The sequence below is a fragment of the Thalia democratica genome, chromosome 2 (assembly GCF_965202585.1).
Source record: "Thalia democratica chromosome 2, ktThaDemo2.hap1.1, whole genome shotgun sequence".
NCBI lineage: Eukaryota > Metazoa > Chordata > Thaliacea > Salpida > Salpidae > Thalia > Thalia democratica.
In genome coordinates this window covers 68,470,575-68,495,350 of record NC_139166.1, presented here as the reverse complement: position 1 = coordinate 68,495,350, position 24,776 = coordinate 68,470,575, and the positions used below count along the sequence as shown (strand labels likewise).

General features: G+C 29.3%; 1 protein-coding gene across 1 annotated transcript; it reads right to left on the bottom strand.

Annotated features, from left to right (window-relative positions):
• Positions 1–350: 350 nt before the first annotated feature.
• LOC145828891 (uncharacterized) lies at positions 351–12,475 on the bottom strand. Its single transcript, XM_082936637.1, has 11 exons — positions 12,425–12,475; positions 11,993–12,109; positions 11,262–11,445; positions 10,992–11,074; positions 10,767–10,916; positions 10,267–10,425; positions 8,631–8,777; positions 5,574–6,179; positions 4,669–4,747; positions 4,021–4,236; positions 351–1,131 (listed from the first exon to the last, which is right to left on the bottom strand). Exons 1-11 carry the CDS (start codon positions 12,459–12,461, stop codon positions 738–740), a joined length of 2,172 nt encoding a protein of 723 aa, XP_082792763.1. The 5' UTR covers positions 12,462–12,475; the 3' UTR covers positions 351–737.
• Between the last annotated feature and the right edge of the window lie 12,301 nt (positions 12,476–24,776).

Genomic DNA, 24,776 nt, shown 5'->3' with positions numbered 1-24,776 from the left:
CCTAAACAAAGAAAAGAAAAAAAACATATTTATACAAATTACCTTTAAAATAAATAAAGACATTTTTTTCAGAAAAAAACAAAAAGGAATTTTCTTAGAAAAAAACAAAATGTAATATATAATTTACCTATTTTTACTAAAAATTTATTATTAAACCGTAGCACTGTTTTTTAATTGTTTTTGAAAAAAAAAACAGCATTTACACACTTTTTCAAGCTTTAAAAATAAATCAATAAAGTAAAATCAATTTAGGTTATAACAAAAAATATTCATTAATTTAATATCTTTAATTTTTTATATGTTTATAAACATATTATCATGCACTTTGTTAGAGACTTATGTTAGTTGTTTGTTTTTTTCAATTTAAATAGAAACACGTTTTGAATAAAAGATTAAAATTCAACTTGTTTTAAACTTGTTTAATAAGTATACTTTGAGTTGAAACATCTTTCTGCCGGCGTTTTACTTACTTTTTAATAATCCAATGACTATTAGAATTTAATAAATATAGCTTAATTGGTAATTACTTTTTAATCAACTCAGTAACAATTAGTATCAATTTAACGAAACATAAGGCCTCAAAGAAACTCAATCAATTACTTTTTGAAATTTTTTTTTTTAAACCTATTCAATGTACATTTTTACAAAACAACAGCTTTTTGGTTAGCTTTCTGCTAACTAAAAAATCTCCTAGCAGTATTCGAAAAAATTCGCTCCAGCTCTTCTTCTTTGTTACGTCACAACCCGTCGCCTTTCTTCTTGGCGTCCTTCCTCATTTGCCTCCTCATCGTACGAATCGACTCGCTCGAGCTGAACAGGTCCGGATGCCTGGAGTAGAGCACCGTGGAAGGTTCCCCCGAAGCGACCAGCGACTTTCTGTAATCTTTGATCAGCTGACCAATCACGCACGAGCAGGGCACCGTGGGCTTGGTCCCGGTGAACACCGTCAAGCTGTGGTTCATGACGTGGAAAGTCACTTTGTTGAAATTTGGCGCGCAACCGCTACGCTTGACCGCTTCTCTCCTCAAGCGCGCCACCGTGTTCCCGCGCTTTTCGTCGAAGCCGTACCTGGACACGAACTCGTTGAATTCTTCGAATATTTGCACGTCCCTGATTTTCCGACCTTTTTCGCTTGAAAAGTACAAAAAGTTAACATAAAAATTTAGACAAAGCAAAAACTTAAAAATGATAAAACATTTGAAAATATGGTCCTGTAAAAGCAAAAAAAAAATACTTGGGTTTTTTACTTACAATACAATAAAGAAATAAATTAAACTTTAAATGTTTTATTTGTAAAAAACTACGCCTAGGTTTTTAAAGCACCAATAAACTCTTTAGATTACTTATCTACAATTTATATCTAAAACAGGGTTTCTCAAACTTTTTCATTAACACCCCCTTTAAAGAAATAAAATAAGCAATGGTTCTCCTCCAATAAGATTTTTTTTTAAATGTACTGTGTTCACTGTTTTATGCACTTTAATCAGTGTTCTACCGTTTGCAAAAAATTGATATCCAGCCAGATACGGATCTGAACACTTTTAATAAAAAACTCCCTAAATATCTAGTGCAGGGTTTCAATTTTATTTTCATAATGCCCCCTTCGATTAGTTTTTTTTTCAATTTATTTTTGTTTAATTTTAAAAACTTTATCTAATTCTTACACTTATTCTAACTTCATTCTAAACACATAAATTAAGTTCAAGTACAAAAAAAGACATTTAAGAAATTGTGACCAAATAAAAGTATGTGGCAAAGAAGTTTGATTAAATACAATTAATCTAACAAACTTATATGTTATTGTTTTATTTCAAATGCATAAATTAAACTAGAAATGAAGATTTTTTACAAAGTTTAAGTTTATTATATAGTAACTTCTTAATTAAAATCAACAATATGTACAACAGAGAAACCATTCATTTTTTAATTTTCTTTTCGAAAAAAAACTTATCAAAATTGTGTTAAAATTAGCAGTATACTCAATTTTTTGAACTACCGATTTTTAAAAATGGTCAAAAATATTAAAAACATTCTTTTTTTAACATTTTTATCATGTGTGGTACACCTTCCGGCCTTGGTTTATGACGAAAACACCCAAAGTTCCCCACATTGAACTGAAAAGATAGGTCAAGCTTTTTAACTTAATTTTAATAGAGGGTTAACTTTTTTATCCAAATGTGAAAATTAAATCAAAAATTTTACATAGTTTTTTCAGACGGCATCTTTTTATGTTTGGTTTAATAGTGAAGTGTATTTCAACAATATTAAACTCAAGTACAGTTAAATTTTTCTGTTTTTTAATCCAAATCTTATTCAATATTTTTCATATTTAGCATATTTAGTTTTTGTCAAAAAAAGGCATGTAAAATCTACGCAAAAATACTTGAAACACTTATTATAAGTATTTTCACAGTTTTTATTAATTATATTTTTAATTTTATCAAAAAGTATTAAAAAATGTGTTAAAAATTTAAGCTTTAGTTAGAACTTTTGATTTATTTTTAAACTGCTACTTTTTCAAAAAAGATTTTAAAATGCTGACATTCTAAAAACCTAAAAAACGTTTTATATGCCACTAATCAGACTTTTATAAAATATTTTATTTGACTTTTCTATCGCATATGCTCTAACCTAGTAATAAAAAGGTGATGTTTCCTAGTTGAATTTGAACTATATGACATTCAATATAACTTTAAATTGCCCTTTTAGCACTTTAGATATAAAAAAGCAAAAGCTGAACATATGAAGTCTCAATTTCGAAAAGCACGAAAGAGGATATGTTTTAAACAAAATTTAAACTTCCAAAAAGTTGACAAGACACTTTATAAAGATGACTAAATCACAAGAAATAATTAAGTTTTTTATATCCTAAAAAACTTGCTTATAGTTCGCACTTTAAGCTTTCATTTAAAAGACAATGATAAATGTTTTTGGCAAATTTTCTACAGGTTTTTAAAATTTCTTCCAGGTTTCAACAACTATTTTTTAGGGTTTATTTTAAACTTAAAATTAAGTTTAAGGTAACAAACTATAACGACATTAAAAAGACTAAGTAAAGTTTCTTTAAATATGTTTTAATAAAAAAATTTTTGATGATGACAAAAATTTTTTATTCATACGAAAATTATTTGTATCAATTCGAAGCTTTACTATCTAAAATGTAAAAGTTGTTTAAAACTCCAGGCTTTCCCAGGTTTTTTAGTAATTTTTATTTAAAATTCCAGGTTTTTTAAAAATTTCTGGAATAGGGTTTTCCATATTTTTTAGCCTAAATTGTTAAATTCCAGGTTTTTCCGGAGTTCGAGGATTTTTGAAAACCCTGGTGTAAAATTTTTTAATAAAAATAGGTAGGAATCCCAATATATCCTTAATGTAATATTATTACTTAAAAATCTCCAAACCATCTCAAACAAAAGTTTCAAACTTGGGACATTCAGTTTTTATTTTGAACTCTGTGCGACCCTTACCAAAATAACAACACATCGCCACTGGTAAAAAAACACATTACAAGAAACTAAAATTCTTCAACAATGTGTGTTTAATACTATCAACAGGGTTCCGACTAAAATTTCACAAAAAAAAAAATAACAGAAAATTCATAAAATATAGCAAGTTTATAGGGAGACTATTTAAAAACAATGTTTTTTAAATGTTACAAACATATTTTTAAGGTGCATAAGGTAAAATATGTCATAAAACGTTTAAAAGCACAGTCTTAATAAAAAAAAATACGAAAGTTCGAGGGTTTTTGAGCTCTAATTTTAGTAAAATAAATCAAGTTTAAATAAACTGTATTAAATATAAAAAAGTAAAAACCGCTAGGTGGCACAATATAATCACAGCTTTGTTCTAAAATTGCAAAGTTTTGATTTAAAAAAAAGTTAATATAACGTGCTTTTACACTACACGTTGTCCCTGTTTTGACTATTAAATTTCAATCACCAAGCAAAAAAACGTAGTTCACAGGGAAGCAGGAACTCTGAATAAAAGCTTACTCTTACTAAAACTTCAAAAACCAACTTTATGTTCTTCCAATCGCACGACGTGTTGTCCGAACCCGTGTTGCCCGCGCTCACGAACACCCACTGGCACCTGGGCCTGAACTCGCCCATGCCGAAGTTGAGCAGCATCTCGCAAGCCAGCCGCATCCCCTCCATGGTCTCGTGCACGAACGTTGCCGCCGCCAGCGACATCTGGTGGCCGCTGTCAGGCACGTTCCTGTAAACGTACATGACCCTGAAATAATATAGTGTTTATTCTAAATTGTTACAATTGCAATTACATAAAGAATGGAAGAAATGTTCTGAAAATTCACACCAAGCATTATTTATACAAAAGGCCTACAAACTTGTAGGTAATAAGTTGTTTGTATGCACATAAATTATTAGATTTATCACAAAGAAAACTGAAGTAAATAATTGGTTATAAAATGTTAAAAGTTAATTCAAGTAAGAGTTAAACACTTTTTGATAAAAAATATTTGTAACATTAGTTACAGAAAAGCACAATTTTAGCTCTAACTATTGTATATTTTACAAAGTAATGAACTGAAAATTTGCACTTTTTGAAAATTTATGTTTTGTTTGAGGTATCAAAATCATTAAACTTGCACTAAATTATTTACACCAGTTTTCGGTTAAACCAAGCTTTAAATGAAAAGCTTCTAACCTGTCATTTATTCTGTAAGTCTCCTTGGTGCAACTTGGATACAAACAGTTAGATTTGAGCTCATAGTGGCAGACTACACCTGTTAAATTTAAAACAACTTTGAAATACTAAGAAATAAAATTTTGATTATAGTAAATAAAACTTTTGTACCCAAGTTTATGAATACACATCACTTTTGTTTGGACCAGGGTTTTCCAAACTTTTGTTCATATGGCCCCCTTCAAAGAAAATAAAAAAGTTATGGCCTCATCAGACAAGATGTCCCAAAAAATCTATTTTTAAATACTCCTAAGACCTTTTTTGCTCTTCATCATAAACTCTAAAATATTTAATGCAAGTTTCAAATTATGCCCCCCCCCAAATGGCTCTCTAACTACTCTCGCTCCTTCCACCTTTGCAGCTTATAGCCTCCTAAATTTCTAAAATGGCCCAAAGGGGGCAATAGGCTTACTTTGGAAAACCCTGGTTTAGACCAATGTTTCTCAAAGGAATCTGTGCACAAAACTATGATGGTACTTAAAACCTTTATAAATAATAAATAACTTTTCCTGTTTTACTTTATAAACAATGAACTTCACCGCACAATCATTACGTTGCGGTGAAGTTCACTGTTTATATTCGATGGCATAAAACATCTCAACTTTGTTGATGATGGCCGAAATAAATACTGGCTATTTTACTTTAAAGTTTTTTTTTGAAAGTTTACAAGTTCTAATTTTCTTTATAAAAATAATGTTACAATACAAATACGTATACACATAATTTTATTCTTATCGATTTACTTATTATGAAACAAATATTTTTATTGTATTTTGTTTTTATTTTGAATATTATTTTATTGTTTTTTTTTTTATTCCAAAAATTACTGATAATTATGACTCTATAAAAAAACTAAAAACACAAACCTCTACACACAACGATCTGCCTGCTCTCCACACCAACCCACTTGCCTCCGAAATGCTCGGCAAAGTTGAGCAGGTGGTCAGCAACAAACTGGCAGTCCTCCTCCACGTTCACCATCCTGGACCGCACGTGGTCGCACGCCAGTATGTACTTGAACCTGTCAACGTCACCGTCAAAATTGATCACCTTAGAAACTCCATACGTCTGGCTCTCAATGCAGCTGTCAATGCGAACGTCGCCTCTCAGCTCGGAAGCCGTCGCCTCGCTCAAGTCCAACTGCTCCCAGAGGACTTTGTTCGGCACTAACTGATCCAGGAAAAAAAAAGTTGCTTCTGATTGGACTTTGTTGGTGATAGAATGTGAATTATTTGATTTGTTTTTCATCTCTTCAAGCCTGTTGAGTTTTTCAATCAGAGTGTTTGGTATTTCAACCTGTCTGAATGTTGGGTCCAAAAACTCAAGCTTAGATTGAACACATTTTGGCTTTTCGTCTGGTTCATACTTTAAACACTTAACTGGAATCTGTAAGTCCGAATTTGAGATTGGAACTTTTCTTTTCAAGCTATTAGAAGTTGAATGTCCACTCTGGGAAAATTCATCACAGCTGTCTGTAAATTTTAGTATGTAAATTGTAATTAGATTTATATATTGAAAAATAAAATTATCATTGCTCACTGAAACAAACTTTTGGTTAAAAAACATATTAACCAAAAGTATAATTATCATACTTATTTTAATTTTGAGCACAAAACTTTTGGCTTATAAGTTTGTAATTAAAAAATAATTCTCATATTTTCAAGCAGAACTTAGCTGTACATGGTTTTAAAAATCAAAAATATCAAAATACAAAAAAAAAATCAGATATAAAAAATCAACTTATTTAAGTCAAAAAGTCAAGGGTTAAAAAAAGATCAAAATTTTTGGTAATTTTTGTTTAATTCAAGAACTCCTAAACTACTTAAGATTTATAAAAAAGAACTGTAAGTAGAATTCACATATATTATATTTAGTATAAAAGTTTGTTAGTGTTATTTTCAAGGAATAATACTTTCAAGTAAATAACTGGTTTAATATACAGGGTTTACAAATATTTTTGGCAAATTTTTTTCATGTTTTGAAAATTTTTTCCAGGTTTATAAAATTACATGTTTTTGGGTCTATTTTAGTTTAAAATTTAGCTTAAGGTAAAAAACTGAGTTAAAAAGTATAACAACATTGAAAAGATATCTTAAAACTTCTTTAAATGTGTTTTTTGTTTAAAAAAGTTTTGATGATGACAATTTTTTTTAATCTATACAATAGATTTTTTGTGTCAAATCAAATTTCACTACTTAACATTTAATATCGATTAAAATTCCAGGTTTCTAGTGATTTTCTGTTTAAAACTAAGATTTTTTAGTGATTTTTCCTCAAAGTTCCAGTTTTTTTTCTCTCAAATTCCAGGTTTTTTGCCAAACCTGTATATATACTGTTTTTTTTTCACAAGATATATATAAAACCAGTAGTTTATACAGTAATAAATAAACTTTTGAATTTTGTTTAACTTAATAGACTGGTTTCAACACAGTGTTTGTCAATATCAAAGTTCAAATACAAGTTTAATATAATAAATAAGATTATACAAACAGCAAAACGACTCTACTAGTACTAAATAAATCTTAAGTGCATAGAGGGGTCCAACTTGATTTTTATAAGTTGATCTTATTTTATAGAGTTTTACCTGAGCTATCAGATATTTTTAATTGCTTGAAAAAAATTAAAACTAATTTTGAGATATGAGTGCTCAAAGTTGGTGACCTCAACAGGTTCCTAATTAAAGGCGCAAACCAAAAAGGCAAAAAAAAAGGGTATTTCATTACAAAAATATTTACTCCTTAATTTATTAACCAATCCTCTTAAAATTTAACAGAAAGTCTATAATTAAGTTTCGAAAAGATTGAACGCAGGATTTTTTTTAATTAAAAAATAATAATAATAATTAAAAAAAACACCTAGCTTTTTTTTTTTTTTTTTTTATCTGAATTTTTTTTTTTTTTGATATTTTACAATCGCAATATTGGAAGTCTTTTAAACTATAAAATGAATATTTCATGAAAATTTGAGGTCTCTAGCTTAAAAAATGAAGAAGGTAGATTTTTAGTGATTTTTTTAATTTGAAAGAATTTACAGCAAACAATTTGCACTCCAGGAAACTTTTTACAAAAATCTCAGAAATTAAAAAAAAAAATTCAGTTTTTACAAAAACTTGCTTGTAGTTTGTACTTAAAGCTTTCTTATAAAAGCCAATGTTATTTTTAAAAAAATGACCTCCTATGCCCTTAACATGAAGTAGTACACTTATATAGATCATTAGTAACAAAATAAAGCTAGCAACTAGTCAAAAATTCTTAATGTATGTATTGTTCATGGTTTTATAAGTTGTTTACTTAAAATAGCATCATACTTTTAAGTTAACATGCTTAGTAAATATATCATATTGTCAGGTTTCACTACATTATTTTAATAATTTACAGGTATTAACTGTTATTTTTACATTTATACACTTGTCAAACTTATCATTTGTTCTGATACAGCTCTTTTCCATCTAAGCAATTAAGTGTTGTTAGTGTAATGTTTATTTGTTATTGTATTATTTTCTAACAATATTTAAATGACTTAATTCAGTTTGTACTTTGACAGTGACTAATGTCATGTTGAAACCAGTCAATGGAGTTTAATAAAATGTAAAAACTTATGTGTTTCTGTTTGAACTGGTACCTGAAAGTTAATTTTTACCATAATTACTTTATATAAGGAAAATTGTATTTTGATCATTTATATCTAGGTTCAGAAGACATTTTTATTTTTGAGTAACATGTGAAATTAAATCGTTAAAGTGAAAAAAAATATCCTAATCAATTTAAAACTTTTGATTCACTAGTGTATTCAAAAATGCCAATTTTCAACATCTTTACCAATTTAATCACTCTACTTTTTGAATTCAGAAATTCACAATGATAACTTGCATAAATGTAACAATTAGTAAAATAATATATTATCAAAAATAGTACTATACTTGCTTTCAGTAAAAGATTCAATTGTGCTATTTCCAAGCATATCAGAAACCTCACGGTGGAAATTCAAGTCATTAGTCTCTCTTTTAATCTCCATTACATCTTCTTCAATAGAACTTTGAACTTTTTTGCTGAAGTTAAAACTTGCAGAGTCTGTAAAATTGATTAAATTCAAGATCCTGCTGAGTATATTGGTACTGACCTGTCAATTAGCTGAAAGTAAATTTATGTGTATTATAATTTTAACTTTTTCAAAATTGATGTCATCTGTACTGGCCAGATGGGTGAGAAAACATGTGTGAGTTTTTTTTTTGTTTTGCAAACATTAGAAGAGTTAATTAAATGCAAAAATAATTAACTTCCCCTTTTAAAAAAAACTTCACAAAATTTTTGTATGGCAAATATATCTGTCAACTTCAGCAAAGTAACAAAATGAAACAAAAAGCAGCCTGAATTAGCTGGATTTCAAGAGTAAATTGTTATAAACAAGTTAAAGGCTACTGAAAAAGTATCAGTTATAAATTCAAATATTAGCTACAAATTACGTTTTGTAATGAAGAATATAAGGAAGAAGAATTACACAAACTTAAAAATTAAAAAAAAATAAAATTCAAAACAATATAGATACAAAAAATATAAATAATAACAAAAACCATACTGAGATTTTTAGTAAGATTCAATATGGCCTGATTTTGAAAAATACTCCTGAGCAACAAAAATCATTGACAGTTTTTTAAAGACTTTAAACAAGCTTTTCTTTTAGTAAATTAAATTCTTTTAACATTACCTAGTCAAAACTATTCTATTAACTTTATTCTACTTATACATTGTAGTCATAAAAATTGTCAGCTTAATTTTTCTTTTTAAAACTCTTATTTAAAATCTGACTTATATTAATCATTTTTTTCTAATTTCATGTAAAATATAATGTGTTTTTTTTTTTTAATGCAAAGTACTAAACCTATGTTTTACAAAAAAAAAAGTTGAAAACTTTAATTTACAGATCTTGTCAAGCTACACTCAAAAGTTTGATTTTATAAATGTTTCTGTGAACTTATACTTTATACTTATACTTCTTGCTGTTTAGTAAAAACAAACTTAAATAAATCTTTGTGAACTGTTTATATAACTATATATTTGTTCAATTTGTAACACTAAAAAATATATAGTATCATTGTAAGTAGTTGCTACTTTTCTTGTGTACAATATTATGTTTGAAAATTTGCAATAATACAAGTATTAAACTTGTTATCATCAGATGAAAATTTAACTCATTTTGACTAGGATATCAACTGTTTTGGGTATTTGTAGAATAAATAAAATTATTGAAATTTTTGTTTTAACCATAATAAATGCTTTAACTTATTTTCTTCACCATTTATAGCAGTTAAAACAAAGAATATTTAGTATACTATCAAAATCCACCTGCGTTCAAAATCCACCCTTGTTCAAAATCAATCCAATTTTGTTTAAGTCTCTTTATTTATTAGTTTATTTAATGTATATTTTTATTTTTCACTATCACTGTTTCCCCTAACCCTTACCCTCGATTGGTAAGCGGTTCTCAAAATTTACCGGGTGTATTTTGATCAGGTGGATTTTGAAAGTGGCCCAGAATATTTAATTATAAATAAAAATTTACTTGTTTTTTGCTCTCCATTTCCGTTACAATGTCGTGATAGTTCAAAACTGTTGGAGGTACTGTCAGTTTGTTCTGAGAAATTTTGACCAATTTCATCTGGTTTTATTTCAACATGACTTTGCTTTTCATCATTCTTTTTGAGAGAGTTTAAAATTTCAGCTAGTAAAATAGTTTAATTTAAAAGATACCTTAATTCACTGATCAACTTTTTTAACTCATCAGAAAAATATTTTTTCAACTTCAGCATTAAGTACTTCTGTTGTGCATTATTTTTTTTTAATTTACATTGATATGTATATTACAATTAAGGATAAAAATAATTTGCTTTGGCAAGGTCAATAACTCATCTAGGTATTTCTAGAAGTAAAAAGGAATCAATTAATATATACATATATATATATATATATATATATATGTTTTCCATGAGACTAAATAAACATTTGATGACTTCATTTGAAATATTCGTAGCATAAAAAAGAAAACTTTATATCAAAATTTACTTGTGTTTTGCATTCCATTTTTGTTTAAACTTTGTAATAATTTTAGACTATTTGAAGTAAGATCAGTTTGTTGTAGTATATTGTCATTTGGTTCTAACTTTATTTCAGTTTGATGCAAATGATCCTTTTTTACTTTGTTTGCTGCTGCCTCTAAAAACAACAGTTTCAAGTTACAATATAATGCTACAAAGATTTTAACCTTTAGAAAATTTTAAAAGAACAAACCATTTTCACATTGAACAGTGCTGCTGTCATTTGAAAAGTTTTGACTTGTGTTCAAAAATGGCTTACTAATCTTACTACTGTACCTAAAACATGATATTAGTAGTGATATTATAAGTAATTAAAAATACATTTTACTAATTATTATAGTATAAACAAATATATACCTTTAAAATAATTATTAAGTTACTACAATTAACTTAAAATCTAATAAAAATTTGATGATTTTAAACAACAAAACAACTAATAAATTTTAACTTAAAATTAACTTACTTTATATTAGTTCCTTTTTCTTTTGATAAAACTTTATGTGATGTCTCATTATGTTCCTCAATTAGCAATTTATTTGTTTCTTCTAAAGTTTCAATTTTGTTACACAAATTTGAAAATTCCTCGTTTTGTTTTTCAAAAAGATGGTTTTTCAAACTATATATTAAATACTGAGCTTGATTTAGATCTGCAAATGGATATTTACATAAGGCTTATAAATATTAACTGAAAAAAAAGTCATAAGTGAAACAGATTTTTTCTGAAATTCTTGAAAAACCTAGTGATAATTTATTTGCTACAGGGTTGCCACTAGTTTTTTGCAATTTTTTTCCAGGTTTTTAAATTTTCTTCCAGGTTTTTCAAAGTACAAATTTTTGGGTCTATTTTAGTATAAAGTTAAGTTAAAGGTAAGAAACTGTGTTAAATAGTAAAACATTGAAAAGATACTGTAAAGCTACTTTAAATATGTTTTTTAATAAAAAAAACTTGATGATGATAAAAAAATTTTATTTGTATTATAGATTTTTTGAGTCAAATTGAAACTTTACTACTGAACATGTGAAAATTGTTAAAATTTCATGTTTTTCCAGGTTTTTTTAGTGATTTTTGTTCAAAATTCCAAATTTTCCAGTTTTTTTTTGCCTAAACTGTCAAATTCTAGGTTTTTCCAGGATTGCAGGTAAATTGGCAACCCTGTTGCTAGTAGAATATAATTGAATAAACTAATGACATACCAGTATTTATTGTATTGTACATTTCCAATTTGTTTTGGAGCTTCAGTAAGTTTTCATCAATTTGTTTTTCTATTAGTTCTTTCAAACCAGTAAAATAAAATTGAAATTGTACTGAATCTAAAATAAACAAAAGTGTATACAAATAATAAACCTCTTATTTAGAATAACCACAAAAGTAAGTTTGTATGAGTGTTGTGTATATACTTTTAAATAAAACACAAAAACGTGAACTCTCATAAGTACAGTCAAAGAAATGGAATGGAAAATACCTATAGGTCATGAGCTACACACCATTAACTTTAAAATACTGGGTCAAGTTATTTTATTATTTACTGATAAGAGAACATTAATTTGAAAAAAAATAGTTATATTCCTTTGTAAGTTAATTAAAACATTTATTTTTATATTTTTTAATTTAAATTTGTAACATACATTCTTCTACTTCATGATTTTTCTTGATGAACTCCATTGAGTATTATCTGGTAATCAAGTTGTTAGTTTTGCATTTTATATGATACATTGGAGAGCTTCTGCAAAATTTTTCTTTAAGGGGAAGTTTTTTTTCTAAGCATAATTACCTCTTAAATGTTTACTATAGTAAAGTAAATAAATATCTATAAATTTTTAAAATCTAGGACAAAAACTTTAGATTAGGGGTGGGCAATGTACGGCCCGCAGAGTGAAAATGACCGGCCCCCAACCGTTTTTAAAACTTTAATGGAATCCGGCCCGTAAGCGAAGTGACAGGTACGCAAAGGGTCAATATTACAAAAAAATTACAAAACTTTGTATCATAATTTTACAAAATAGTAAGAATTTGACTTTAAAAACATGCTAAAAAACTACTTTATAAGTTAATGTGTACTTATAAGTACACTATTTTATCCTAATATTTTGTGTTATTCTAACCTAGTTGGAATATCTTTTTGTCAAGTTACCCCAGACAAAGTGCAATTTTAAGTGATATTTTACATACATACCTTTGTCATTTACTATATCAATTCTATTTGTAGACATTATTAAAACATCTGACATGTCGTAATCTACATCTTAAGTTGTCAGACATGAGAAAGTTTTGTGCATTCGAAAGGTTCAAAAAAAAGATCTACTGAATCCATAAATTTAGACTCGTCTGGGTGGATCCAGATCTCGACTTAAAATAAGTATCCATTCGGATTTGGATTTAAAAAGTCATTATTCGGCTGGCTCTGGATACTTGATCCAGTAAATCACTAATTCGAAATGCTCCGGCCCGCAAGAGACTAATTTTTTTCCGAATCCGGCTCGTTGATTTAAAAACGATGCCCTCCTTTACTTTAAATAGATATGTATATATATTAAGTAAGTTTCAAATTATGGCCTTATGGCTCCTTTGCTAATCAAAATTAATTAATCCTTTGCTAATCTTTGCAGCTAATGGCCCCCAAGTGGGTCATCTGACCAACTTGAAATAGTTTTCGTTTAAACTCTTTTATTTTGATTATAGTTTTGTATGCTCTAGTATTCTACTAGAAAAGAGTTTTTCCAGTTTTAATCTAAGTCGCACACAACTTGTAGCTTGGAGAACAGGTCAAAATTTTACAAAGACAAAATTGTACGAGGGCACAAAATTGCACGAAGACAATTTTGCACCGAGGGTGAATTTTGCATGGCGGGTCATTTTGCACAAGATTAAAAAGATATTTAAAACAGCAAAAAAATAAAACTAATTAATAAACTAATAAACAAAGAAAAAGAAAAAAAGTTACTGACCGAATGAAAGGGTTAAGGATAACAGCTATATAAAAAATAAAAACAAAAAAATAACTAATAAAAGTTATCATTATTAAATAACAAGAATAAAAAAAAATAAAAATAAAGCTACCGACCGAGGGTAAGGGTTCGGGATAACAGTGATAGTAAATAAAATAAAATAAAATGAAATAAAAAGTTCAACCCGTACAAAAATGTCTCCGTGCAAATTTGTCTGCTCGTGCAAAAATGTCTTCGTGCAATATTATCTGCGTGCAATTTTGTCCACTTGAACAATTTTGTACGCTTATGCAAATTTGACAGCTACCCCTTATTTTGAAAAGACTTAAAATTTTAATTTTTTAAACTGGGGTATCAATTAAAAAGAATTTAGTTTGCCTTAAATTTTTATTATGTTCTGTTTAAATCTCGTCAAAGTATTCAACAATAACATACAAAAATTTGGATCATGCGTGCAAATATAGCAGACTAGTTTTTATTAAGAAATGGTTTAACAGATTTAAAGTAAGCACTCATTAAACCATTTTTCATAACTATTGACGCAGATCCATTTTAAAACAAATGGTTTCTCAATGGAAGCGAATTTTTCCCCCTAATCGCCTTTCACTTTGGGAAAAGTACCGTTGTAAAAAAAGACAAAGTTATGAAAGGACAAAATAGTTTAAGAACTTTAGACACGCTATGTTCGGGATTATATTTCATAATTAATGACTGTTTTGTTTTTTGAAGACATGAATGTGCCTTCAGTTAAACTTGGGTTGATTTGCTAAGATATCTGTTGGTAAAAAGCAACTGTTAGTCTCAATTGTTTTCTCTCTACATTTTATTATTTTATTATTTTCAACCTCGTAGTATCAATTAGTTTAAGAATAAAATGTTGTATTTTTATAGCTGTTTATATAGTTTATTAGGAATTTTTGTTAGTATTTTATTGATAGTTAAGTTTTAAGTTTACTTTTTTTTTGTTCATTATTATTAATTATTGTTTAGAATAACTTTGGAGTAATTGATGTTCATTTTCATTTTGAAAATTAAGTAGTATTTAACCTAAAATCTTAGTAAACTTTGGTCAAATATTATTAAATACTATTCACCTATCTTTAATTTAAGATATTTGTATTTTTAAAAACGTTAAAAAGTATCCGTGGTGTGCGATTCGAAAACCGTAAGATTCTTCGTGCACCAGGTCCTAGGACCAAATATTTGAAGCGTCTTTTTTTATCGTCCAATAAACTGGTATGTCTTATGTCTGATATTTGACATTCTGATGCTTAATATTCTGATATCTGACATTCTCTTACTTTAAATTGTATTTTAAGATGAGTAAAAGAGGTGTAAGTAAGCGTAACGTAGGGTACTACAGTGCTTCTTAAATGGGGTTCCGCGGAACCCAAGGGTTCCGCGAAGCCCTTCGAAATTTAAAAAAGAACATTTATTTAATTAAACATTTTATGTAAAGTAAAAGTCAGGGGTTCCGCCGAAAAGTTGAACTTTGGAAAAGGGTTCCGCCACTAGAAAAAGGTTCATAGCACTGGGGTACTAGACTATTAGAGTCGCAAGTGACTCCGAAGCAGAACCTGTTTCTCCGGTGTCACCATGCCCTCCGAGTGGACAGAACCTCTACATTGAAAATATTTCGTTGTGTTTTTTTCTTGCGTTTAGCTTGTTGACATTAAAAATAACAATAAGCAGCAACGCCGCGGGTTTAAAATGAAATTAATGAAGTTTGTTAAACTAGTTTTGCAACTATATAAATCAGGTAAGTCAAAACATTATTTAATATCAACTCATATAATATAAAAAAGTTAGTAAAAATTAAACTTTAATTATTTCTTTTTATTTTAGCTACTACAAAACAAGTTAAGTCAGCAAGCCTGGTTTTGAAACGCTTGCGGGTCGTTTGATTCAGTTTAGTGAAGAACTTTTATGAGCACATGCATTTTAATTTGAGAAGGAGGTTTGAAGTTTATCGACGACATGCGGAAACCGCAAACGTTAAGTTAGGTTTCAGTACAAGTCTTGATAATCTAACTCTGAGTAAATGACTTTATCAGTTTCGAAAAGCTGTGCAGAATAAATGTTTAATTTTTTTTAAATTTAAAACATATTTTTTGTTACTTAAACTTATATTGTCGAAGCAGTGCATGCTTTATTTTATCATTTAACTTTCTTAGCTAAACATGATAAATCTATGAAAACCCAGCTATATAAAGTCTTAAACAAAGTCTTAAAAAAATGGAAGTTTGTTTAGTACTTATAAATAATTTTATTAATAAAGAAGAATAAATTTCACGCATACTGTTAAGTAAATATATTGAACCGACTTATTTTATCTATGATGTAATAGTTTTTGTTTAACAGCGCAATACTCGTTTTGCTAATCAACTTTGTATCATTACTTCTTTCTTCTACCTCTTTTATAGAAAATTTGGCGAACTATGGAAAAAATTATATATTTTCATCATAATTTGTTCTTTTTATGATTTCTAAATCATTTAAACAACAAATTAATAAACACAATCCTTTTTACTTCTCTTTAAGATTTATCCCAGTTTTAACGATTTTTATTAAGCTTGTATACCGTAATATACTACAATACTTTTTTGCAACTCAGAACAAATTAGGTTGTTTAAAACTTTTATAAGCTTGTTGTATATCCTTATCGAAAGTAATAATTTTAAATTAAAAAATGAACAGAATAAGGAGTGTGATTTAATTCTTAACTAGTATTTATTAATTGAAACATTCTTAAAATATTTTAGCTTTATCACTTCAAACATTTTTTACTGTAGCATATACCAATAATGTATTTAAACGAGAGTAATAAAGTTTATATAGTTGAATATTTTATTACGTATCGAAGCTTTACTATACATGGTTTTTTATTTTTTCAAATTGTTTGTATTCCAGAAGTTGTTAATCATAAAGTTATAATTCTGTAACTCAACTTAAAGTATTAAGCTTTTTAAGACTTCTAATTACAAACTTCTTTGAACTAATTGTAATAATACTTTTTGATATCTCTTTTTAAACCAAGATAGTAGCATTACTTTTAATAATTGGTCGGAAACTGTTAACGGAAATTTGTACTAGCAATAAACGCCTAAACTTTGTGAGCTTTTCTATTTTTCGAACAAGATTTACAATTTTTTCTGTTGTACATTACGTACAATTTTTTGGAACTAATTTAGCTTTTTTGTGGCTATGACGTTACATCATGTGATACTGTTCAACTAGTTGGTTTCAGGTTCCGATATAACGTTTTAATAGCTGTTTTTCGACCGTGCACCAAACGTGTCAATTATGTTAAACTATTATGCACCAGTTGCAGTTGTTTACAATGTTTCACGCACAGAGCATAAGGCAATAGGCCTTATTTTAATAAAGCAATACATTTAATAACAGTGTACTTTTAATATTTTAAATCGACAAACTTTTGTAAAGTATATGGGAACCACAGTTGCCGTCGTGTTAGTTCAGTCTTGGAAATTAAGTTTCAATAGCATAAGTTTTAGGACCACTAGACTTAAGAAAATTTTATTTATATTATTTCTCCTATCAAGAATCGATGAGGATAACATGAAGGTAAAATTAGTTTTAATAAACACGGGAATGTAGTGAAACGAAAGGTACAAAACCCTAAATTAAACTAGAAATTATTATAAAATGTAAATTGTGTGCGGCTTGAATTAAAATTTGTTGAAATTTTTTTTAAGTAAGGCTGATTGGTAACTCCTTTAAACTAAAAACTAAACAACTTAAACCACTGACATCAACTAACGATTGTTTTTTTTAAAGATTTCTATAAAACTTGACCTTTATCACTTAAATGAAACATTAATAATAAAGCTCATACTAAAGAAAACAACAAAATCACACAAGTTGCTTTTATCATTATTTTATCGTTTCCTCGCGAGAACCTCAGCAGTCCTCCACCACCTCGCAGATGGCGGCCAGCGGCGTCTGCGAGACCTTGTCCACCTTCTGCGCGCACGCCCTGTCGTCCAGGCACGGCTTGCCCTCGGCGCTCGACGGCCGGTTGCCCGCCACCACCGTGCACTCCTCCCGAATGCCGCCCCCGCTGTTGTTCGGTTCGCCCTCGCACCACACAAAGTCCCCGCCGACGAACTTCTCCCCCGTGCTCGGCCACGAGAACGACCTCCTGGCGCCCGTCGCTTTCGCCTTCTTGTTCGCCTCCAAGTCCTCCTTCAGCTCCGTCCACGCGTAGTTTTCTCCCAGCAGCGCCGTGAACTGGCTGCCGAAAAAAAGTGTCAAAAGTTTGTTTTCCGAGCTGTCTGTTGTTTCGCAAAAAAAAAAAATGCCCTCACTCGAAAATTCCCTTCTCCTGCAACACTTTTCCGATCAGATTGCCGCCAAGGTCGGCGCACGCCTGCACCGCCTCGTCCCTCGACACGCCTTCCGCCGCCTTCGACACCCTGATGCACTTTCCGTCGTCTTAAAAACGAAATGTTGATTTTATTGATTAACGACTATTGTTGTCAAAAAAAAAATTAACCGTTAATAAAACAAGGTTTGACCTGACAAAAAAAAGTTTACTTTGAAACGGTCTAAACTGATATGTTTATTTGCAAGATTTGAAGTACCTGTTGTGAAGAGGCCTCTTTTATCGCCGCCTTCGCCGCCTTCACCTCCCGAAAGGACGACCACCGCGGCTCCCACGCCTCCGACCACCAGCAGAGCCGCGACTATTCCTCCGATCACGGCGGGGCTCATGCCCGCCTTTTTAGCTCCCCCGCCCGAATAATTCGAATAACCCGAGTAGTCAGACATTTTGAAGTTTCACTTCACCTGGGCTCGCCTGCTTTTTAATTTTGAAATGTTTGATTTTTGTTATTAACTTATAGTTTTCAATATACGTCATAATAGAGATTATGTTAATTTTTATCCGGTTTAAAAACGCAATTTTCAAAATTTTAGCGGTTTTGATAAACTATTACAAGTTTTTCTCAAGTAAATGATTTAGAAAAGGTTGGTTAACATTATCTCAGTTTTTGTTTTGCTACTTAAAAAAATATTTATTGACAGTGTCCCGTTTTTTTGCTACGGTCTTTATATAAGCTTCAGTTCGATCAGTAAAAATGTTGTTTAGAATTATTGTTTTAATTTAAGTTATTTTTTAAAGATAAACTAATGTCTAAATTTTTGACTAACTTCTAGTAAAGTTAGGGAAATATTCTGCAATTTAATACAAAATACATAAATATTAAAACCCTTGTAAAATTATAACAAAAACTTGAATTGTTTAAAGTTATCATTAAAACTGTTTGTTTATTTCTACTTAACTTTGATAACATGTATTGTATACAAACTTTTTAAGTTAGTGTTAGCAATTGAAAACTATCAACAACAACAATTAAAATTTAATAATTTAAAGACGAGTGACATGTTGCAGTTGAACAATTAGAACAAATTTCTTAGTTTGGTTTAAATTTGCAGTAACTGGCTTCGAAATCTATGTCAGAGTTTTTAAAAGCGGGCATTTCTTTTTGGTCAATATTGAATATGTAGGGGTAATAATTGGTAAGGCGGTAAAAAAACTAAATAAATCAATGCAAGTAAAGGGCTACGTTTAACAACGTAGGGTCAAAAACTCAGTTCAGTTAGGCCTTTTTGTCTGCTTTTTCAATTTAAAATATTCTTTTTTTTGTATGTAGTTTTTTAAGGCACCTCTTAATTTAGATATTTAAAATTTTCAGTTTTTATTTTTTTTACTGTTTAAAGCCGCGGGCCGCACTGTATAGAAAAAAGTCTTGTAAGGGCCGCAGTTATTTTAAGATAAATGTACTAATAATACAAAAAAAATAGTATTAAGCCAAAAATGTGATAAGAAAAAACTGCGCACCAGTAAGTAATAATTATTAGATTAAGAACTTAAATATAAATGATTAAGAAATTTTTAAACGTTTTATAAAAGTATGGTTAGAGTTAAACAGTACGTCGAGGGTTGCATATTTTTGCTTTGCGGGCTTTGTTTATGAACATAAACAATTGCAAACCTTGTTTATGTTCCAAAACTGTTCTAACTTTGCGATCTGAAAACGGTTTGTCGTTCTAGAATGAACGAACTGCGGCCTTTTGGCTTTGATCTGCAAAGCAAAAACCTGTGGGTCACAAAATAATTTTGACTTGAATCAATATATTCAAATGAACTACAGTTTTTTCATAACAACTTATATTGCAACTTTCAAATCGTTAGTTGGTAATTTTTTGTGTTTTCTAACGGCAAACGTGATTAAATTTTTGTTTTAAAACAGTCGTACTTTTTGATCACTAAACTTTTTAAAACAATTGCCAGCCGCGGGAGACTTTTATATAAGCGAGTTTACCACCAAGCGGCTGCCGACTTTTGTCTTTAAAAAAAATATTTTGAAAGTGTCTAGTTTTTCGCTGTGATTTCAAAACAAGCTCAAGCTCGATAAGTAAAACTAAGTTTAAACCCAATTAAAAGATTACAGCAACTAAAGTAGACTGCTTAGTTGTAAACTCCTAACAGTTTAACCTCAGTTTTTTTTTTCTAATATTTAGGTTAAGCTTATGTTTAACCCTTTTTCAACCAACTTTTTGGGAAATTTTGTAAAAAAAATATAAAATATGTAAACGCTACAGTAAATAAATAAGTAGATTAAAGGAACATGGTTATACGTTTTTTTTTTGATTAAAACTGTCACTTTTATGACTAGTTAGCTTTAACACTATATAGTATATATATATACTAATAAGCTAGATAAAAGTTGAAATCTAGTATTGAATAATATATGTTTAAACATTCAAAGATAAAGGTTATAAGAAAAAGTGGGCAGCTAATCACTACAAAATTATTCGTTAGATCTAAATCTACAAAAACAGCAAAATTTACTTTCTAAACATCATACAAAATTGAAAGTCATTTTGTAAAGTTTATTTGTGTATTTAGATTACTATGAGTGCCTTAAGTAATAACTCATTCTACAAAAAATATTTCAGAAATGTGTCGAAATGTTGAACTTTTTTTTTTATCTTAACCTCAAAAGTTTAAGTGATACAGTTTTAGTAAATAATACTCCTTGATGTTGATAGCTAAAACACTGATTTAAAAATTTGCATTAAGTTTTTTTTAATGAAAAGTAGTAGCTCATTGATGACAAAAATCTTGGTTGTACCAAGCCTTGTCAAAGCAACTAATTTTATGTGCACTAACTTGTTCTTACTCAAATCACTCAACGTTTTATTTTTATTTTGCTCATTTCAAGCAAAGCAAAAAAAAAATACGATGTTGAAAAAATCCATAACGAAGGACACATGTTGCACTCATAAAAAATTTAAGCATTTTTAAAAAATAACAATAAATTCTTATAATATAGTTAGTTTAAATAATCTAATAATTTGTAAAAATGAAAAAAAATAATGCAGTTTTTGTTTTACAGAACCTTCTGTACCGTCTTTAGTGTATTACAACTTTTTTTAATTATTAATTTAAGAACATAGTTTAAATACTTTAAATATGAAATACATTCTCAAAATTTATTAAAGTTTTAACTTTAGATTTCCTGATACATTTAGTCCTACATTTTTTAAAAGGTATTTGCTTACTTGAATTATTTTGTTTAAAGTTTAACAAGTTTGTTATACAAATTTAAATTTAAATTTAAAGTATATTAACTTAACAAGCGCGCTTTTGAATAAAGATTTAAACTTTTATTTTTAAAACTTTCAAAAGACTCTTTTTAGTGTTTTCCGCGAAGGACGTTTTTCAGTAAACATGACCCGTTCCTTATAAAAGGCTGCCGACCCCTGACTTAAGCTTTATTTAAATTTTGCTGTGTCACATTAAGAAAAATATTGAGTAATATTTTTCTTAATACGACAATAATATTGACATAATAATATGACAGTAATATTGAAAATATGCTGTTTTTAGTCATATTGAGAAAAACGGCTAGTATCGTATTACTAGTTTGCACAGCATATATATACGTTATTTAGTGTAAGGTAAGTAATAAACTATACAAAATAAAAGTAGGTTGTAGTTTATTATTTTTATTAAAACTTCTTCCTCTTTAGATCTCACATCAAGGGCTTGGTTGAAAGCTAAACTGTAAAAACAAAAGTGTGTATTACATCTTGGATAATGATTACTTTAAGTTTCTAGTACTTCTGCTTAATTTAAAGTAGTAGTGTATCAAATTTTCTTTAAAAGCGTTACCTTTTACATAATGTTTAGCTAGTATTTTAGATTGATTGGTACTAAAAAAAACTTTGATTAAGATAAGTAATAGTGTTTACAAACTAAAAAGCTAAAAATAATCTAAACTAAGGGTAATAGTTGGCAAGCTAATTTATTAAAACTAAATAAGAAAAAAAAAAGTTTGTTCAGTCTAGTACGTAGGAAATTAAAATCTTACCATATTTACTGACTATAATAATTATACTTTAGAAAAATTACAACAACTTTAAAAGTACTTAGTTTATTTTAGCTAAGAACGATTTTTTGTTAATTTGATAAAAGATAAACTTAAAAATATAGCTTGAAAAAAACTGCTAGCTACAAAAGAAAAATAACTTTCTAATACATATTTTTAAACAAATTTTCGTTTAAACATTTTCTTACGTTTTTTTTACGACCAGCGGCTTATCCGTTGTTTTTTTTGGATTAATCAAAATCTTAATAATTATTTCCAACATTTTATACAAGAAAGCATGATATCACGGCTAACTGAAAACTTTTTACTATACAAAAACCATTAACCAACGACTTAAAGTATCTCCATAATAGTTTGATCGATTAGTCAAAACTTTCAGTATAGTTTCCATATGCTTAACTATACTATATACTTTCTTTACACATGTTTTTTTTCAACCAACCACTTGCAGTATCTCCATGCAGCTGTTCAGGGTGTTATCGTGCCCCTCCAGCTCGTTGATCCCCTTTAGCTTGCTCAGCTGCTTGATGATGGCGTGCACGAAGTCGTAGTAGTCCTCCTTGGAGTAGTAGCAGCAGGGTACTTCCCCTCCGCTGCAATCACTGTGATAATTGATATTTTTGAAACAGGCTAAATAGGTTATTGTTTACAAAATTTTAGGAGTGAGTTCATGGCAATTAAGACTCGGTGATTGCGAGGATTAGGTAAAATTGTTTTACAAATTACAAACTAATTACTGGTTAAATTCATATAATATTTTGATTCATTTCTTGGAATAGCAGCAATGAACCTCCCCTCTGCTGCAACCTGAGTTGTTAAAAGAATATGTTTTAACGTGTTACGAGAACTAACTGAAACAATGAAGTATTCGGGATTTATTATGTGATACATTATTGGAGTAGCAGCTACAATTACTGAAATTATTATGTGACAATTTGATTTATTTTATGCAAAAATAAATGCGGAACTAGGGAAGTCAGCTTCTTGGTTTGTTAACTTTTGTTGCCTCCGGAGCAATAACTAGAACCTTTACTACAATAATAACTAGAAAACTTTAAAATAACTAGAAAAAAATACTATTTCCAATATCTCTCACTATGCGTCAGTAGCTTTTTAAAAACTTAAAGACACAAAAAAGTTTAAAGCAACATCAGTTGACCAGGTTAAGTGCAAAAGCACAAAAAATCCCCTAACCTAAAAAACTTGGAGTGGGGGTCCATGATTAAATGAAGGAAAATAATATTCTATTTTTTTTAAAGAAAATCAAGTTGTCCAATTATACTAAAAAATAAAAATAAAAAACCAGAAAAATTTGCAGTGTATACCCATCAAGATGCAGGCCAGTTTATAAAATAAATAAAAACTTTACAAAACTTCTACCTCCTTTCATTAGTCGCTATTTAAGTTTTAAGTATAAATTTCAAGCACATTTACAAAAAATCCCCCAACCCGAAAAAGTTGGCGTGTATGTCCATTATGGTGCACGCCAGTTTGTCCCTGGCCTGCTGGTCCGACTTCTTGTCCACGTTCAGGTTGGCGTAGCAGTGCACGTACCCCAAGACGTCCCTCGAGAACGACATCTGGCGGAAGTTTTTCTCCTCCAGCGTTTGCAGGGAGGGTTTTTCGTTTTGAAGCTGGAAATTTTCGGTTTGATAGAAATCGATAAACTTTCAGTTTATAAGAGCTAAATCAAAATTACTTTAGAGAATTAAAAACTATAATAAAACTTATATTTAATTCTAAAACAGCTATAGGTGTATATAATCATCGAGTTTGCAATTTTTCTTAAGTATTTTTAAGGCTTGCTGTGTTAATAATCTAGTTATACAAGAACAAATGTAACTACATAAGCCGTGATAAAGCTACTTAAGTTTAATAAAAACTGAAAAATTTTAAGCTAACAAAACAAAAAAAAACAAAAAAGATTACATCAAAAGATAAATGTTGGGGTTAAATTTCAATTTTAAACATAAATCTATTTTTTCTTTTAACTATTTTTTAAAGAAATAAGGGCTTAAAAAGTACTATTTAATTTTAGTTTTTCAACAAACAAGTTTTCTCTAATAAAAGTTCCAAGAAACAAACTTTTTTAATGTTGCCCAGATGGAACAGGTACGGTGTGCTCGGGCTGCCGTACTTGTGCAGCACCCGGTCGTCCAGGTGACGGTGCTTGGTGGGGAACTGCTTGAGGTGGGCGGCGAACTCCAGGTACAGCCGGATCCACTCGGAGACGAACGAGGCGCGGTACTGGTCGGGGACGGTGAGTAAATGGTGGGTGGAGTTGACAATTTGGCGCAAATCGTTCTTGGCCTCGGTCACCTGCCACGTGTCCTTCTTGCGCGGCTTCGGCAGCTCCTCCTTCATCAGGTCGCTGTTGAAGTGGGGCGGTCGTGAGTTAGTCGAAATGGAAAAAGTGGAAGGGAGTGAAGAAATGGTAATAAAAACTAATTGATTTCATGTGGTGTACAGTTTTTGTGTTAGTTTGTCGTGTACTTGAATAAAGTTAAGTCAATTGTATTGCAAATATATTTCAAATACAGTTTTACTTAAGTAGTAAACCATGTTTATACTCTTTAAATGTGCAATAAATTATTCTTTTTACTTTACTTTAT

Bases quoted from the DNA above. Each gene is read 5' to 3' on its own strand.
- LOC145828891 (XM_082936637.1), bottom strand. From the start codon at position 12,461: ATGGAGTTCATCAAGAAAAATCATGAAGTAGAAGAAT. The intron at 8,778-10,266 runs GTAAATTTTTAT...TCAATTTTACAG, and splicing joins AAATGGAGAGCAAAAAACAA to ACTCTGCAAGTTTTAACTTC. The intron at 4,748-5,573 runs GTTTGTGTTTTT...TAAATTTAACAG, and splicing joins GCAGATCGTTGTGTGTAGAG to GTGTAGTCTGCCACTATGAG.